General features: G+C 38.3%; 1 protein-coding gene across 1 annotated transcript; it reads left to right on the top strand.

Moving 5' to 3' along the window:
• The first annotated feature begins 2,477 nt into the window (after positions 1 to 2,477).
• On the top strand, positions 2,478 to 18,798 carry tnfaip3 (tumor necrosis factor, alpha-induced protein 3). The gene is made up of 9 exons (XM_052151200.1): positions 2,478 to 2,732; positions 3,566 to 3,902; positions 10,198 to 10,388; positions 12,495 to 12,636; positions 12,773 to 12,943; positions 13,037 to 13,217; positions 13,324 to 14,201; positions 15,591 to 15,790; positions 17,044 to 18,798. The coding sequence occupies exons 2-9, from the start codon at positions 3,596 to 3,598 to the stop codon at positions 17,302 to 17,304; spliced, it is 2,331 nt and encodes a 776-aa protein (XP_052007160.1). The 5' UTR covers positions 2,478 to 2,732; positions 3,566 to 3,595; the 3' UTR covers positions 17,305 to 18,798.
• Positions 18,799 to 20,571: the final 1,773 nt, after the last annotated feature.

Genomic DNA, 20,571 nt, shown 5'->3' on the forward strand with positions numbered 1-20,571 from the left:
TGGTATTATTTGGAAAATGTAATATGCCATATTAATTAATATATCTTTCATTAAAAGTAGCAATATGGTATAGCATGGCAGTGTATCTTTCTATAATACATGAAATGTGTCAATATATATATTCATGTTAGATCATAATTTATTTTTTTCTAGTAAAACATTTGATATTATGGCAAAAATCATATTCTTGATAATAATGTTTGTATTGTTTTCCTGTAAAATATCTACAAATCCTTAAAACAAGATCAGTTTGATTGATCTTGTTTTAGAAACAACACTGCAGAAGATATTTCAGTTTTTCAGAGAATGTATTTTTATCATGTGTATTTTGTCTTACTGTACTGACAGAGTTTTTATAGTCAAAACAAGTGAAAAAAATCTACCAGTGCTGAAGAAGTAATCCAAAGTATTTACAATACATTACTGACCTTGAGTAATCTAACAGAATATGTTACAAATTACATATTACAGCATTTATTCTGTAATCTGTAGTGGAATACATTTGTAATGTATCCCACCCAATCCTTTTATATATATATACACTGTACATATACAGTTGAAGTCAGAAGTTTACATACACTTTAGCCAAATACATTTAAATTCAGTTTTTCACAATTCCTGATATTTAATTGTAGAAAACATTCCCTGTCTTAGGTCAGTTAGGATCACTACTTTATTTTAAGAATGTAAAATCTAAGAATAATAGTAGAGCTATTTCAGCTTTTATTTATTTTCATCACATTCCCAGTGGGTCAGAAGTTTACATACAGTTTGTTAGTATTTGGTAAAATTGCCTTTACATTTTTTACATTGGGTGAAATATTTTGGGTATCCTTCCACAATCTTCTCACAATAAGTTGCTGTAATTTTGGTCCATTCCTCCAGACAGAACTGGTGTAACTGAGTCAGGTTTGTAGGCTTCCTTCCTCGCACCCACTTTTTCAGTTCTGCCCACAAATGTTCTATCAGATTGAGGTCAGGGCTTTATGATGGTCACTCCAATACCTTGACTTTGTTGTCTTTAAGCCATTTTGCCACAATTTTGGAAGTATGCTTGGGGTCATTGTCCATTTGGAAGACCTATTTGCAACTGAGCATAAACATCCTGGCTGATGTCTTGAGATGTTGCTTCAATATATCCACATAATTTCCTTCCTCGTGATGCCATCTATTTTGTGAAGTGCACCAGTTTTTCATACCGACACATTTTAGAATTTTTTATAAACACACACACACACACACACACACACACACACACATATATATGTGTGTGTGTGTGTACACATACGTATACACACATTTCATTATTTATATATTTCTTGTCATTTATGTATTTATTGATACATTTTATGATTAACTGACATACATATTTATGTATTTATTGACAAATGTAATGATTTATCTATTGACATGGGGGGTTATGAAGATGAGATCACATTTTATGACTAATTAATGGTCATATACTGTGTGTGTGTATATATATATATATATATATATATATGTATATATATATATATATATATATATATATATATATATATATATATATATATATATATATATATATATATATATATACATATACACACACACACATACACAGTGCATTCATAAAGTATTCAGACCCTTTCATTTTATTCACCTTTTGTTATGTTACATTTTGCCTTATGCTCAATCAATCTATACTCCATACCCCATAATGACAAAGCAAAAAACATATTTTCAATAACTTTGCAAATATATTTAACTGAAATATCACATTGACACAAGTATTCAGACCCTTAACTCAGTAATTAGTTGAAGCACCTATAGCAGCGATTACAGCCTCAAGTTTTTTTGGGTATGATGCAACAAGCTTTGCACACCTGGATTTGAGGATTTTCTGTCATTTTTCTCTGCAGATCCTCTCCAGCTCTGTCAGGCTGGATGGGGACTGTCAGTGGAAAGCCATTTTCAGGTCTCTCCAGAAATGTTTGATTATGTTCAAGTCCGAGCTCTGGCTGGGCCACTCAAGGACATTCATAGAGTTGTCCCTAAGCTACTCTTACGTTGTCTTGGCTGTGTGCTTAGGGATATCTCTGTATTTTTCCTTCAACCATGACCAGTCCCCCAGTCCCTGCTTCTTAAAAACACCCTCACAACATGTGGATGCTCCCACCACCTTCAACGTTGGTATGGTATTGCGCAGGTGATGAGCGGTGCCTGGTTTCCTCCAGACATGACGCTTGGAATTGAGGCCAAACAGTTCAATCTTTGTTTCATCAGACCAGAGAATCTTGTTTCTCACAGTCTAAGATTAATTTAGGTGCTTATATATATGTCTTGCACTGAGGAGAGGCTTACGTGTGACTTTCCCACATCACCTTAACTACCACTATGGGTGTGGCAAAACAAGCGTCGAGTTTACGTCATCAAGCCGAACGTAACGTAAGCGTGCAACGCCTCTCTTGGGCGCCCCCTAGCGGATGAGACGAACAGAACGCTGTGATGGGTTGAAAAAGTGGAAAGCACCTTATGGAAATCCCCAATGGCTTTTTGTACAGCTATCAATCGGACTGTTTTAACTAGATTAAAGGCTTCGCAGTGTTTTAGACGTCTCTCATTCGATCACTGAAATATATTGGATAGCAGAAAGCGCTATGGATGATTACGATTAAAGCGGACTGAGTGAAGCAGCAGGAGAGGGAGAGCATCTTATGGGCTTTGTTGCTAGATACAGACATATTGAACAGGTAAGAGTTGTATTCGTCGCTGTCTGTTTTCTTGACAGTATAATGTCTTATCCATACTGTATCCGAAAAAACCGACGCTTTCTCCCGGTCTTTGAGAGAGAGAGTCTGTATTGTCTCGAGCTTCAACGACCGTCTTGTACGGACAGTCTTGATCGACACGGATTTGACAGCCATTGTTTGCGAAGACGTCACTTATCAGTGATTAAATACATTAAGCGGAGAAACCGTTCAATTGTTGCCATGGGGACATATCGCTTCCTTTCGAGTGTAACCGTGTTGCATTGTCTAACGGCTTCTGTCAAGTGAATTACGTAATTCGAGCGTCAGCAATTGATGTACAATATTTTCGCAGTGGTCTCTATTGTCCCTGTTGTTCTTTGTTTAAAATAATACTGTGGACGCTGCTTTGATTCTTTTCTCCACGATAACAAAATAATGAATGTTTCAGGCGAGGTATTTTATTCATATTCATATTCATATTTAGTGTTGTGAATAAGATGTCCCCAAAGAACCTCGGCTGCTGAGACAAATAAATGGTGCCCTTGCAGTCAATGACTGTTTCCAGACAGACATACATCAGCTTTTGTGTTAGTGTTTTAGTTCATTTGGGAAAATTCATTGTGAGGGTTGACTAATACAGATGTTAACCTTTCACTCATCTGACCTCAACATGGCCCTTTGCTATGAAACTGGAATACACCATTAGATTTAAGAGTCTTGATCTTTCTTTCAGTTCTTGCCAGGAAAATGTGGGGAAATTCATATTTGCAGCACATGGCCGTGGGTTGAACGCTACTGACAATGGTGTATTTGCTTCACGTCTTCTTTTACAGAGATAGATTGGTTCCCCGCTCCACATCTCAATGTCTCAGGGCCAGAACTTCCTGCCCAAGTTCCTATTTGTGAGCAACTTGCTGAAGGCGGTGAAGATCCGAGAGCGAGTGCCCAATGATGTGGTCAAGCCCTCGGCCAGCGGCGGCCTGATACATCACCTGCGTAGCATGCATCGCTACACACTGGAAATGATCCGCATGAGCCAGTTCCCGCAGGCCTTCCGAGAGATCATCCAGGCGGCCATCTTGGACCGGGCCATGCAAAGCTCACTGGAACAGGAGAAGAGGTTGAACTGGTGCAGAGAGGTCAAGAAGCTGGTGCCACTGAGAACCAACGGTAACTATACTATATTTCTGCCTTCTTTTGATAAGCCTGGTAAAGAGTTCCAACAGTCACGAAAAGCCTTAAAATATCTGAGAATTTGAAAATGGTGATTTCCTGTCCTGGAACAGTCATGGAAATTGACATTGTCCATGTACATTTTTAAATCATTGGTCAAAAGGTGTGGCATAATTCATTATGGCTTAATAGGATTTGTGGTAGAATGCACATTTGAGTGCTTAAACTGTGGCAAACACGGACGATGGCTTCAGATTGATCGCATTCTTGCACTAAAAAAGATTTGGCTTGATTTGCCACAACAAATACAGTTTAGTAGACCGCAGGTGTCTCAAGACACGTTTTGCAAAAACGTCCTGGCAAAACTGTTTGGCTTTTATTGTGGCATCTTAAGGAAACAATCTGGTGACTTTAAAATTCAAATTAAATTAACATTTTTGGTAATATTTAATCTACAAATTCAAATGTAGTTTCCCAGCCCAGTTGGCAGTCCTTATCAAATCCGTTCGATGTATTTGTCTGGTTGGCCGAATTACAGAAATTCGTCAGTGGATAAAAGCCATTTCTGGCTTTTATCCAATTTTTTTTTGTTTTTTAGTAGATATTGTATACAATAAGCTACAATGTCATTTCTTTCAAGAAATTGTGTGTACATGTCACTTGCTGTCATTAAATTTTTTAAATATATTTGCATAATATTGGCCACCCTGCTCTCTACATATCGGTATTGTCCATTAAAAATCGGTCAACCACTTTAAAGAAATAAGTTCTGTTTAAAGCTTTCCCCATAAGTGCTTGAGGGCGGACGGGAAAACCCTGCACTGTCTGTCACTCCAATGTTTTTCTCCCCTAATTGTACTGCACAATTTGATTTAAGGGACGTGCTGTGATGTGGGGCTCACATTGAGCGTTTTATGACTCTGATGTTTCTCCTGTTCACTCCGGATCAGGTCGCACTGCTCTCCTCTTATGAGTAATGCTGCGAGGGAAACTTCTCTGTACTTGCCATTATTGCTCCATTGTACAGTCACTAGTTACTGTAACCACAGTTTTGTTATATGTTAGTTAGTGTCATTATATTATATAGGCTAGTTAATGTGCAGACCTCCTAATATCACCGTATTTCCTGGTAGTGGATGATGTCTCATTGTTGTATTTTGGTAAATTTGTAATTGTTCAGAGATCTGGACAGCACAGATTTGTCCTCATAATGAAATTGGAATTTCCTCTTAAATCACACGGGATTATGAAAGCGTTAGATTGGAATGTGCTCTTTTTAGTGGATTTCACTTATATGACCCATAACAGAAGATAAAGGGAAAACTGGAATTAACATAACATCTGTAGTAACGTATTTCTTATATTAGCTATGTAAAAAAAAATTCTTCCTTTTGTAATTTTCAGTTTTAGAGTACTTAAATCAAATCGTACATCATTTTGGTAGGGTTAGAGTTTCTTCAGAAGTTAGGTATGTTTTCTGGTCTGAATGAAAATAATCATACATAATTTTAAACAGATAGGATTAGGGTTCCTTAAAAAGTTGCATCTGATTTTGTCTGGTTTTTGTGGCTTTGTAAAAAAAATAATATGCGACGTTCCTGTCTGCATGAATGTAATAGCCTTCTAGGTCAGCACAGCATGTGTTCTGCCAAAATTAGCACATGAAGAATGCGTAGAGGGCAACCCAGCTTACATTTGCCAAAAACTGATACTATTAAAGCATGGATGAGAAGTACATTTCACTGCTATTCATTCAAAAAGCTTGCAAATAACATCTTGGACTGCTGACTGTTAGAGGTTATCTGATCAAATTACAGGAAAACAAGTCAGAGGAGAACCGGACAATGTTAGCATGTGTCTATAATTCGTACTCATTTATTTTAAGGATGTATTTTGCTTCTTTGACCAAAATGGCTGGTGCTGTTGATAAGGATGTGGTTTGTTTCCACGTGTTGTCTATGTACATTTGCTGTAGTTTACACTTTAATTTTGCAAAGTAATATTCCGGGTTGAATACAAGTTAAGCCCAATCGACCGCATTTGTGGCATAATATTGATTACCACAATACATTTTATTTCGACTTGTGCCTCTTTTGCTTTTTAAAACAATATAGGACATGTCAACTTCCCAAACTATTTCATGTGAACTACCTAGTTACTATTCATGTGCAGATCTAGATTCAGATTAGTTTGTTTGTAGCTGTGATAGTTTGTTTCTGTGGGGTCGTAGCATTCTTAGTCTTATAGTGAACGAGTTACCACACTTACATATTCCTGGGAGAGATTGCTAACCTAAATGGCTTTCAAAAAGATGTCTGTAAACACTTGTGTAAAGGTCGTGTGGAAACTGTGGTCTATTATGCACTGTATAAATAATTTCTCTTAACAAAACTTTTTTTTTTTTGAGCAGTTAAAACCACCCTCTACTCTTAGCTCCATTTGGTCTTTGTGTTGTTCATAGCAGGTGTGGACCTAACCCACGGCTTTGAAGATTTACACAGGTTTAAATAACAGGAACAACATCATATGTTCACTTTTCCTATTTTGTCTCTCCCACATTGAATATTTCAGAACTCTTGGTTATTAGCAGCCCGGAGATAGCACGAGCGCAGGCATTCCCATACAGCATTGCCCCTCCTCTCTGGAAAGTCCAGACGCATTATATAGCTCTGGTGTCAAGGGGAAGAAAGAGTTGAAGTGAAGCCCTTACGGTGCTTAATCACAGAAGCACATACAAGGGAAATTCCTCGCCATTGCCCTCAGACTGTTTCACAGTCGCTAATGTAGAATGCACATGTAAATGCACAGAAATACATGTGCGCACACATGTTGCACAACCTCAGAAATAACACAGAATCTAGGACATTGGTGTAACTCTGCAGAGCGTGTTATATTGTGAGATTTGAAGAAATGGTTCACCCAAAAATAATAATTCACACATCATTTTCTCACCCTTACGCCGTCTCAAACTTATATGAATTTCTTTCTTCTGCGGAACACGTAGACTTTTTATTTTAAGGAGATATGATGTGTTTTTGTCCAGAGGTCCAAACACTTTTAAGCTCTGAAAAGTACATAAAGGCAGCACAAAAGTGATCCATACAACTAAAGTGGTTTAATCCATGCCTTCTGAAGTGTATACAAATGCTGTATAGCACATATGTCATGCTCAAGGAAGTGTAATCAAACTTCTGTCATGAACGCGCCAAGGAGACTGCGGATGTCAAGATTTATAATGAATAAGGACTTAAAATTTTTCTGTTTCTTACCCAAAACTGATCTTATTACTTCAGATGACATGGATTAAACCTCTGGAGTAGCATGGATTACCTTTATGCTGCCTTTATCTGCTCTTTGTTTTGGACCCCATTGACTTGGGAATAAACACATCATATATCCTTCAAAATAATTAGCTTGTTTTATGCAGAAGAAAAAGTCATGAGTTTGGAACGCATTGAGGGTGATTAAATTGTTAGAGATTTATAATTTTTGGGTGAATAATTTTTTTTAATGTTTTGCATGCCCTTTCTTGCCCTTTGATCAACCAAAGTTTGTTAATCTGTAAAGTTACTGATTTACCTAAATTTACATTATAGTAAAGTTTTGTGAGGTCTTTTTCAACTTTCAGATGTTTAAAAAGTTCCTATGTCACATGATCCTGTATGTCCAAATTGCTGTTGAGTCGTGCTTTTGCAGAGATATTGCCGTATTTGTTTTAAATGTACACGATTGGTGTAATGGATATTTTTAAACTGCTTTAGCACATCTGTGGAAATCCCCTATATAGCTTTTATCTCAATAGCTTTTCGAGAAATGTGGTCATTTTGGTGTGAAGGATATTGCTGTTGTGACTAGTGGTCGACAGATATGGGTTTTTTAATGGCCGATATACAGAGAGCAGGATGACCAATAGGCTGATACAATGCTGATATATCACACAATTTAATATAATAAATAACATAAATCTAAAATTGCTATAAAAGAAAAAAATTATAATAATAATAATAAACTCTTTATTTAACTATTTTTGTAAAAAAAGTCTCATCTAAAAAAATATTGTATTTTAAATGGTAGATAGCAGTTTTTTAAGATTTCTGTTTTGTCATTAAATGTTTTTTAAATTTTAGTAATTTATTGATGAAAATGAAGAAATTATTAATATATTAGGAAGAAGGAAATAACAGTACACACAGTAGTACTGCAACCATGGATGGCATATTCATGTTAGCAATCGTATTTACTCAAAAAATACAGAATCAAATCAATTGTACATACAGTGCGTAGTGAATATGACATTTACTTACAGCACACGTGAAGCGCTTTTACCTTGAAGTTAAACCAGAGAGTATTTAGCAGAGTCGGGCCACTTCTATTAAAATGAATGGGATAAATTAGAATGCCCAACTGCAGCCAACGGTCAACGGATGTAGATAGGAAGTCCCGCCTTACAGGTAAAAGAGCCAATCACCTTTTAGATACAGATATCACCTGTCAATCAACTTGAGAACGTGAATGTGCAATAGCTGTAAAAGCTGGGAAATTATGTTTTTTAATGTAATCTGAGGTAAAGAAGCACCATTTATGATATCAGTGTTGTCAGATTTTATTGCGGATTTGAAATATGTTCTTTGATCGTAATCTCGACCAACCGTTTTGGAGATTTCGCCTTTCGCGATTTCGCCTTTCCCCATTGAAGTAGATACTGCTTCAGTGGGGAAGATACCGCACTGTCATGACAAACATGAGCGACAGTGGACTGACTTGCCAGAAAGACTTTGGTTGCACTCACGCGCTCATGCGGGTCCAGCAAGCAGCAGCAATCTCCTGACAGTAAGGGCCTGGATCGCCTGCTTGGATCATCACAGAGTGACCATCATGATTTGTGTTATCAGAGGAACTTTTCTTTCTGATCCTGAAGTTTTGATTCTGGCTTCATAGGAAGATATTAGATGAGCACTCGCCATGAAGAAAATGCTGTATTTTTGTGAGGTTTGTGAATTACATCGGTTTAAACGAGATATCTGCATATTTGGTATATAATAAAAGTTTTATTGATATTTGCCTTTTATCATTAGAAAAGAAAGTTAAAAGTTACAGGGAACTGTTGAGGAGAGACTGTTAGAAAACGTGCTTCAGAGGAAGATTCATGAGCATTCCACAGTTTGCTGGATCTGCTCAAGTTGTGTGTGGTTAGTTTATTACATCTGTTTAAACGTGATTTGTGCATATTTGCAGATGGTATACATGATATTATTTTTATTGATATTTGCCTTTTTCTCATTAGACAAGACAGTTAAAATTACAGGGAACTGTTGAGAGAGAGAGGGAGAATGAAACAGGCGAGCACTTTCACATTGAGCACAAACTCGTCTGCCGCGTCTCTGATATGCAGACCATTTAAATGAGACTCTGTTGCACACTATTATTGTAGTAACGCGATGGCACATAACAAAATGAATCGTGACTGGTTGTTGACATGTCTCAGGCACTTCACATACATCCAGGTGATATTTGGTGCCCTCAAGAATAAAATCGGCCAAACAGGAAAATGTTTTGGCCGATGCCGATAATTAAAATAGTCAGAATATCGGCCTCAGCAATGTATTGGTCAACCACTAGTTGAGATACTCTGCATAGTCAGTAGATTGCTAAAGCTTTATCTGTCACGACAATCTATGTTATTGCAAAACGTCAAACAGGAACTGAAAGTTTGTCCTGCAACATAGTTGCCTTTTTGTGAAAGCTTGCATTTTGAACTTATATGACCTCAGATTCCAATGAAAGCTGAAGTGTAATCTCTAAGTGCACTTCTAAGAGTAATTTGTCATGGGTTATCTGCAAGCGGGTAATGTTATCCTTTAGGACAACCAAGTTTTAGTGCAAAGGCTCCATTTCAAAACCTAGTCAGCTGATTTGCTGTCTGCCGCCTTCTAATGGAGCATCCTAAATGAAATGGAACCTCATAAGTAACTGATTTGGAATTCTCTACCTAGGCAGCAAACAAATGTAAATAAATGTGTGTATTTATGTGCATATATTTGTAGTGTTTTATGTTTATATTGTTTTATTTACCTGCCCAGGGACTGCAGATGGAAATTAGCTAGTAGCTAAATCTGGTGCAAAGCATCTCTTCTCTTGTGAGATTAATGTTTTGTGCATGGTCCCTGACAAATAAATGAATAAATAAATTTAAAAAAAAATTGTTTTGCAAAGTGCCTTAAAATGCTGCATAAATAGGCATCTCACTAGGTTTTGTAACAGAGCCATGTGTGTGTTGTGTGTTTTCGTTCAGGTGATGGGAACTGCCTGCTCCATGCAGCCTCTCAGTACCTGCTGGGGGTTCAGGACACAGATCTGGTGCTGCGGAAGGCACTTTATGCTGTGCTTAAGGAAACAGACACTAGTAACTTCAGAATGCGTTTCCAAACGGAGCTGCTACACTCGCAAGAGTTCACACTGACTGGCCTGCGATACAGCACTTCGGTAACTACTTCAACCTTCATTGTGAATATGTACAAAATGTCCTTTGTGTGGCAGCAAAAGAAAACGGCTAAAAAAAATAAAGGTTAAAGAGACTTGTCATATGCATTGTGCAAGAAAATCAGTTTTAGAAGGTTTGCTTGACCGATCAAGATTTTTAAGTTCTTCATATTAAAGCACATATTAAAGTTTAACAGCACTTAAAGCTGCTATCTAAAGGGTGCTGTAAGCGATTTTAGTGTTCTGAAGCTTTCGTATGACTGAGCCTTTGAATTAGCCATGCCCCCCTCATTACAAAACCCCACCCTCCAAAGATAATATTGTGAACAAAAGAGAAACAAGCAAAATTATTGATGGATGAAAAGCATCAATGTATTCGGACAATTTTTTATTTTTTTTGCTGTTTAAACAAAGTTTAAACAAAGATCCCTTAAACAAAGTTTAAGGGATCTTTAAGGGAGGAGGAAACATTTTTGCATACTTTTCCATGTAAAAAAAAAAAAAAAAAAAAAAAAACCCCTTACGGCACTTTTAATGTTCCAAGATAATTTATTAATGTTAATAAGTAAGCCGTTCATTGGTTGACTTGCTAAAGTTTTTGTCCGAACAATGGCAGAAAAGGTAGTTTTGAAAACACCTACTATTTGAAAACATCCACTATTTGGTACAAATTAAACACTTCACCTTTAAGATGAACCACTAAGTGTTACACTGTGTCCTAACGAGGCATAATATAAATGTACGTTTTTGTATCAATCATTTATAATAATTATTAAAGGAATATTTCGGGTTCAATACAAGTTAAGCTTAATCGATAGCATTTGTGGCATAATATTGATTACCACATACAATTTTTAACTTGTCCCTTGTTAATTTAAAAGAAAAGTGGGGTTACAGTAATTCACTTACAGTAAAAGTGTCACGGATGAGGACGAGGGCAGACAAAGGAGACAAGGTTGAGGATCCAAACGCAGTAACTTTATTAAATAAACAAACACAAAGGAAAACCCACAGTGGGGAAATAAACAGAAATAGAGAACTCGGGAAGGGAATACAGAGCAGGCTTAACGGCATACAAATATTCACTAACAAAACAACGATCGACAGTGACTGAACAAACAGGCAGGGTATAAATACAAGAAAGGACCAATGAACAAACAGAACTCAAAGTAACATAATAAGGTGATGAACAGAAACCAATGGGAAACTAACGAGGACAGGTGAAAACAATGAACAATGAACACGAGGGCTAACAAGACTGTGGAGTTACAGACGGGTCAAAAGTGAAGACTATGGAGTAACAAATGGAAAACAAAGGGGAAACAGTAAAACAAGACAAGGTCATATGTTACAAAAAGTGAATGGGGCCAGTCAATAAACATAAAAAGATGCATTGGCCCCATTCCATTATATGTGTTGACATGATTTTGTATGATAAAATTGCTTAATAACCTTTAGTAATGCCATAACAATATCGATATATTGATCGGCACATTTTATCGATACGTTTTTTTTGGCAATCGTATATTAACATTAGACGACATTTAAATTAGAAGTCTAATTTGTGTGCTTTACAATCCACTGTCAGTTGGCCTTCAGTTTAGTGTAGTCAGGTGTAATGGCTTTAGGAGACCACAAGGGGGTGCTACAACATTTACTAAACTTAAGACTGAAGCCGGTTGCACACCGGACGAGTAGTGCCGAATCACGGATAGGACAAAGGCACATATCACACACAGGACGTTCGATGCAGTGCAGGTGGCAGTCTAAATTTGTGAATCTAGTCTAATAATCTAGATTTATATCTAAAAAAAGCAGATATAGATCGATAATCATCTGAAAAATGATCTGAATATCGATGCATGAAAAAGGAAAAGCCTACTATCCTTACTAATCTATGTAAAGTTATATCCAGTAATACTACTGTTGCAATAATGATGCAACACTTGTAAAACCTATAAGTGATTTTATCACACTAAAATTCATGTGAACACGTATATTGTTTACGTCTTATGGCTATACGTCGTTTAACTTGTATTGAACCTGTAATATTTCTTTAATTTGACACAATGTGTATTGAAGTCATAGAATGTATTTTTGGTTTCTCAGAACTGGGAGGAGGAATGGGTGAAGATTGTAGAAATGGCTTCTCCTGTGTCTAGCAGTAATGGCCTACAATTTGACTCTTTGGAGGACATTCACATCTTTGTGCTCTCAAATATTCTGCGGAGGCCGATTATTGTTATCGCAGGTACATATCCTAACACTTACTCATTGGAGCAAGAAGACAAATCCTTCAAATTAAACTGACTACTTTGTATACAGACACTTTAAGCCAACATAAACATAACAGAAACCATTCAGATTTTTTTTTTTTGTCTCAACAGACCAAGTAGTCAGGAGTATGAAGTCCGGATCCTCCTTCTCACCCCTCAATGTGGGGGGCATCTACCTGCCTCTGCTCTGGCCTCCAGGAGAGTGCTACAAATATCCCATTGTGTTCGGCTACGACTCACAGCACTTTGCACCCCTGATTACTATCAAGGACAGTGGCCCAGGTAGGCCACCAGACATTACATTACTCCTGAATGTGTTCTTACAAGTCAGGCCAGTGTATTTATATCTTCAATTTTTTTTTTATGCTGAATCAGAGATCCGTGCGGTGCCATTGATAAAACCTGGACGGGGAGGGTTCGAAGAGCTCCGAGCGCATTTCCTGACAGAAAAGGAGCAGCAACAGAAAGACAAGTTGCTTAAAGACTACCTAATGCTTATAGAGATCCCTGTTAATGGCCTGGGCCATGATCCTACACAGATCATCACTGCAGCCAGGTATGAACTAAAAGTTCATTTGGTGGTAATAAAGTTTGCTAATTGGGGTGACTTCAAAGTGGCACGTTACTGTATATCTTTTTTAAATCATGAATCTTTCCTCCAGACTGGATGAAGGCAATCTGCCTGAGGATATGAACCTGATGGAGGACTACCTACAGCTGGTTAACCACGAATACAAGCGCTGGCAAGAAGACAAGGAGTCTTTATGGGCACCCCAATCCCAGCGTCCTCCTCCCTTCTCCGTCTCCCAACTGTCTCTCATTGAGATCCGCTGCGCCACGCCTCGCTGCACCTTCTACGTCTCGGTGGACACTCAGCCGCACTGTCACGAGTGCTTTGAAAAGCGGCAGGCGGGCAGAAAACCAGACACCATTTCCACCACCAATCAGACCTCGACCACTGACCCGGAGAGTCGGGGTAGACTAGAGCGCTCCGTGCTGCCCAGCCCACGTTCCGCACCACCTACGGCACCCAGCCTAAGCCTGTACAGCGAGACTCATGCTATGAAGTGCAAGACACCTGGTTGCCTGTTCACGCTCAGCGTAGAGCACGACGGGCTGTGTGAACGTTGCTTTACAGCGAGGCAAAACAGATCTGCTTTCAACGGGGTGCCGCAAGGCCCTTCTCACGGCTGGTGTCAGAGGGCGTCAGGCAGCCGGGAGCGGGAAAGAGAGCATGAAAGGGACACAGAGAGGTGCATTATGTGTCGACAGGAGGTCTTTAGGATATTTAATGGTCTTTGCCCACCCTGCATGCAGAGGACTGCTGTTTCCGAGAGGGGAGACTCCCAGCAGCAGGAGCCTCAAACGGAGGGCTATGTGTGGGCACTGCATAGGGAAACGGAACGCACTGGCACCACTGGTCACACCTGGCAGACGCCTGCCGCCCGACAGTGTAAACGCACCGGCTGCCAGTTCTTTGGTACACCAGAGAAGCTTGGATTCTGCACTATATGTTTTCTAGACTACCAGACCAATCACCGTAAGTGCAACAACTCTGCAGTCACATAGAACTGACGTAGCAATACTCTTGAACATGGACATTGATTAGGTGATGGGAACATTGAATTCACCCCTGCAAATCAGGGGCGAATTCACTAAACCATTGCACCACTTTAGTGCACAATATTTCAGTGCATCTTATGATGAGGTCGCTACACCATGCAGTGCTACTTAACAGCCACTATTTATGCTGCTGCACATTGAGTATTTAATTTAGGTAATTAGTCATGTTTCCATCCAAGGTTCGAATTTAATTTATGCAAAAAAGTTTCTATCCCATGTGTTTAAGAGAACAAAATCATCACTTCAGGGGAAATTGGTGCAAAATAGAAAAGAAAATGGAACTTGAAGCCACTGCAGCTTTTTTTTTTTTTAAAGTAATAAATTACTTGTGATTTAGAGAAATGTCATGTTTGCTAGCGTTCAGTGGCAGATACCTCATGTCTAAGACTGAAAGCATGTCACACAGTTCTGAGAGGTAATAGTAGCTAATCATTTTGATGACTTACGGCATTTCAGAATAACCAGAGCAACATTTCCGATACTTTGAATTATGTATTCACATGGCTTGTTGAGGCCAAGGCACATGTCTTTTTTTAATGCACATCTACATTCCTATGAAAATTCTATAGTTATATATTTTATATTAAATGTATTTTCATTTTTGTTTAAGCGCATGTCTTACAGTTTAAAAAAATGTATCTACCTCAACCAAGCATATACTTTTTTTTTATGCAATTTTTTTTAAATTGTATTTGTATCTGTTAACATTGCAAAAAAATATACATTTAACCTAACCACAATAATTTCTTTTAGCATTAATATGCCTCCTTTCTATGCAAATGAGGCTCATTGTAGAATGTTCCACATTCACAAAAGTCAGCGCTATTTGCCTGCCACAATTAACAATGTGCTATCACCACCCCACTGAAAGGAAGTCGTAAACAAATTTGATAAAGGCTTAAAGAGATGTTTGAGGAAATTTTTGTTGATCATAGCAGAAGTCATTAATCAAACGATGGAGACGAGCATACGGTTGTGCGGTTCGCAAGGGTGGGTGCTGTACATTTCCGTCAGATTGTGATAGCCTTAGCCTGCTCCACAACCTAGCAGTCAGAACCGGACAGCACAAATTTTGAGCATGTTTGCGCCATTTTCTGATTTGCATTGTTCCATTTTGTAAATCAGGTGCTAAAATGATGCAGACAGCATGTGCAAATAAACAACACAATCAGCAGATACAATTCATACTAAGTGAATTTCTCCCTCAGTTTTAATGTGTCCTGTTAGGGTAACTGTTTGCTCTGTGAGCTAATTTTGCATTCACAGAGCTTGTAATGTTGACCTTTGTTTTTTTGGGGTTGTACAGAGGCTACACCTACTATTGTCCAGCCCAGACACATATCTGAGGCGGGATTTCAGAACTGTACACCGTGCCGGGGCCAGGGTTGTGGTTCTGAGGGGAAGGCCATGCTAGAGGGTTACTGCAACAAGTGCTTTGTGAAGGAACAGAGTGCCAGACTCAACCAAGCTGCTAGCAGAGGCCCTCATTCACCACCTCTTGTCACAGTAAGTTACCATATGATAAGTTTGGTCGCACTTAAAGGATTATTTCCTCTAAAAATTACAATTCTGTCATTATTTATTCACTAGTTATTCCAATGACTTCATGACTTTCTACCGTGGAACACAAAAGGTGAATTTTTTAACAACATCCTTTCTTACAAGCTCCAGAACGATTAAAAATAACCATAAAAGTGCTCCAAACAAAGTTCTCCCTTCAATGCGTTATCCTCAACAATAATAAATAATGTGTTTGTAACATATTGGAATATTTTAGAACACTGTTTGTTAATTAATTTCAAGAAAACCCAGCTGTGAATATGCATCTTAAATGACACGTTGTCGCATGAAGAATTAATCAGTAATTAGACTGATGTTAAGCATAACGAACCTAAAGTACACATCACAGTAACAGTTCAAAACGTACAGAAAGGAAAACATTTTTGTGGTTCAGTGAGGGAGTCAGTGTGAACTGATTCACTGTATGAATCGCTGAGAAAGTGATTCTGATTTAAACTGCTAACCTGAGCTTCTGAGTTTAAGCCCGTTTCGTGAATCTTTTCAGCTGATTCGTTCAGTTCAAAACAGTAATTTGTTCGCAAAACGGACATCGTGGTTGCGCTGTGTTTGTTGTTTGTGCAGTGAGCTCATCTCAACAGAAAGGGTGAAATATGATTGAAATTGAGCGTGTTTGAAACCATCAAAAAGTAATTGCCAATCATCCTCTTTTTATTTCTGCCTTTTACACTCTGGGAGAGTAAAGATAAAAAGAAAGTCCCCGCTAAAATGATATCCTTCTCCATTGTTAATATTCAGTGTAGCTGTGTATGAAGCACCACCCACAGAGGTAAATGTATTCACCATCGGTATTCTATCGTGCGAAATTCACGATCGGGTGGATTCCCATAGAGATGACTTCTCCCGCAGATTTTCACCATACAAAGGTAAATGTGACAGCACCTTAAGACACTGGTGCACGCTCTAAAGATGTAATTCAATAACTCATCGCATATGAATGTGCACAAAGTGTTCCCGAGTGTTTCAACGGCGACTAGATTTTAAATAATTGTCGAGATTATTTCTTTTTTGTCGCTTTTGCAATCATTTTATAATGGCACCTTGGCCACAATATTGAAAGTAAGTGATATAGGTTTGGAACAATATAAGGGTGAGTTTATAATGACAGAGTTATTCCTTCTAGTTGCACAAGATACAATTGAAGAAACTATAAAACAACAAGCTCTATTGTTTCCATCCAGAGGGCCTCGAAACCACGTCCACCTCCGGTGCTCAACCAGGCGCAGTGTCGGCGTAGCGGTTGCAAGAACCTCTCTCCCGGTTGTACGGACCTCTGCCCGGACTGCCTTAGTCGCGGCCAACGAGAAGGGAGACGTGCACAAGCGCCCAAAGAGAAAAGCAAACAGCGCTGCAAGACGCAGGGCTGCGAGCACTACGCCAATCAAGAGAAGCAAGGCTACTGTAATGAATGTGACCACTTCAAGCAGATTTACAGAGGGTGACAGAACATTTGAACATTTATCGCTCTTATACAAGGAACGTTTTGCCCAGAATTCTCCACCGATTATGAGCAGGGCCCAAAGTGCCCAGTGGTGCTGTACAATTGGTGATTACCTCTCAAGTGAAGTCATTTGTATAATGTGTATATGGACTCAAGCGGGATGCTAGCATAAATAGCGTCTAGTCACATACCTGTGGAGTCTGCTATTTGTGTTGAACAGGGTAACATATCACAAATATTTGTGGAAAGCATGTGTAAGAATTAATGATTTCAGATCAACCAACGAACTGACCAAAGTTTATTTAGAGAAAGATACGTCCAAGTCAACGGACGTCGCCACTGTGGACTGCAGAAAGCCAACAGGCCTTTTTGAAAGTACAGGAAAACGATGTTACAGGGTAATAAGGAGACCACCGAAGGACAGCATTTGATAGTTTCTTCATATAATATAGGTTAAGTGCCAATGAGAGCTCGCTAAGCAGAGCTCGAATTTCATTCCCTGCTGCACCATTTAATGTATGTGAGCAGTACGGATCTTTTGCCTTTGAGAATGGTTTTCTTCACCATTTGATCACTTCTTGCTCTAGAAAGTATTTTTCACTTTTGCTTGCCTTGCTAACTTCATATGACTTTATGGTCTGTTCTGTTGAACGAATACATTCACATTTTCCTGTGGCTGAAAATGTTCTTAAGTGCAATGAAAAGCCAGATACTTGACACAAACCCAGTTCACTAGAGCAGATTACGAAGTATTAAGCTGAAGGGAATTGCCGTGCCAAAAATGTTGACGAGAAGAAACTATGAGATGCCTGAAATCCCCGTCCAAATAAACACTGGACAGAAAACGTCTCCATCTGAACTTAAACACACCTAGGTAAGAAACACGCCCGCTCTGTGTTTGTACGTCTTGCCCTGCCACATTCTTTCGGTTGCACTACTCTCCTTTAAACACATAATGCCTCAGTCTATTGTTTGCATTCATCTAGTATGCGCAAACTGATTTTCTCTGTTTGAATATTGCCGCAAAGTCTGCACAGACGTAAAAGAAAAGTTTATTGTTATTTCCTGTGGCATCATGTATATGAAAAAAGTATGTCTGTGTTAAACATTCCCATGTTTGAAGTCCAATATTGTGCAAGCACATTGAGACTTAGACTCAACCATACAGAATGTGCTTTGGATAAACGATACACTCTAGACAAATTTGAGAGTGTCTACTCTTCAAATGCTGGATCTGAATTCAGTTCAGATCATCACAAACTTGCACAATACCGAATAAGCTGCTCTGGAATTATCTGTAATGGTACTTCTGACTTACAGTACATAATGACATTCCAGTTAGAGACCTAGAGGAATATAGATGACAAGCTAGAAATTTTGTGCAAAATTTCCATATAGAGTATCGTATGAAAAGCCTTGTTTTTTGGTTTGTTTGGTATTTATTCACAGCAAATATTATCTGTAATGTGTTTCAAGAATTATTTATATGTGGTCCTGGAATAAATTATTTTTAATATGAAAACATAAACCAGCTTCCTGTGTGTGTTTATCAATATCTGCTTTTTTGATTGCAGCTTGAAATAAAATAAGTAAAACTAGTGATTAAATTAGGAGTGCAACAGACTGGTTTAGGAAGTAAAAGTCCCATTCATTTATCTCATAGACAAATGTATTGTCAACATTTTATAAACCTTTAAAGACTGACCACTGAGATTGTAGTTTGTACACTTGTAAAAGACAAGAGGAACAACGTTTTTTACCTTTGTCCTTTTGTTACGATTTTCTAATAATTTGTTCTGTTTTTAATGTTGTGATTAACCTCAGAGCATCCTTTTTGTTTGATTCGTGGCTTTGAACTCTTTTATAAAGGATTTTATGGAAAGCCTGAGGAACAATGTAATGGGAAAAATATTTCCGGAAACCAAACGGCTGTAAAAGTGGGTGGGCACTGTTCTGCTCAATACGTACTGGTTCCAGAAGTAAAAATTCCATTAATCTATCCCATAAACTAATTTATTTTCAACGATAAATTATAAACCTTTAAAGACGAGGTTATCCATCAATGGTATATGCATCCGTTGAAGCCATCCATCTGCGTTATTTCAAATTGTTTGATAGCGGAATTAATGGTAAACAGCTGCATTACCCACGGTACAACAAAGAAAGATCAACCAATCAGAGAACTGCGTCCAACGAAACCTGCGAAATGTGCCTCAGAGCGATCGTCCACTCCCATGGCACACTGTGAATGACGTAATCAAGTCGGCCTCCCTTCACCCTTAAACTACTTGTATATTTGTGCATATCGGAATATTTTGCAATAAAAGCAAAATATATAGTTTTTATACTTATAATCAACAAAATCAATAGTTTTATTCAATGACATCATTCGCAGTGCTTCATGGGATTGTACCCTCATGAAAGACGGGAAGTACACATCCTTTGTACCTTTTTCTTTATGTCTGATTTTCCTCAAAACAAAGTTTGTGATGTTGTGATTCACCTCGGAGCTGTTTGGCTCACAACTTTTTCATTAAGGATTTTATGAAAAGTCTGTGGAAGAAATTAATGGGGGAAAAACTTCCAGGACCCAGCTGAAAAAGTGGGCGGGCATTGTTGCGCTATATAAAACGAATCGGTCCTGGATGCTTATCTGCTTTGCGTCGTGCCTAACAACGCCCTTTAGCTGTGACTATATTTACAATAGAGAACAACTTCTCGTGCCTTATTGCTTGATTATACAAACACGTTTAATATGCTGCCCTGTGAACGTGAACAATGATTGACAGTTAACAACTCTTCTGACTGGCTAAACAAACGGTCTGACCGTGGACATCTTTTTCCCCACTGTTACAGAGACAGGTGTGATATTTCATGGCACCTATTTCAGGGATATCTGATTGTAATAGAGGTGTTTTCTGCATGTCATTTCACTTAAAAAAAATAAAATAAATTTAAGTCACTTACAGCAAATTTAAATTAAGAACGGTTTTGTTATTGGTACCACAACTATGTTACCATGCCAATTGCTGTCACTAAACCGCTAGTTACGTATATGTGGTCCTGTGGATTCCAGACCACCAGAGGTGGGTTAAGCACTGGTGAATAACCATAGCACCTGAGACAATGAAAATGATTATATAAATGACATGATGCACGAAAAAGAATGTGATTCTCACTCATTTTAGAGAGCTCCATTTTGTTATTTTAGCATTCAGTAAACCCGTTTCGTTAAAATCAATATCATCACACTCTTGTGGGCGATTTG

The sequence above is a fragment of the Xyrauchen texanus genome, chromosome 20 (genome assembly GCF_025860055.1).
Source record: "Xyrauchen texanus isolate HMW12.3.18 chromosome 20, RBS_HiC_50CHRs, whole genome shotgun sequence".
In the NCBI taxonomy this organism is placed as follows: Eukaryota; Metazoa; Chordata; class Actinopteri; order Cypriniformes; family Catostomidae; genus Xyrauchen; species Xyrauchen texanus.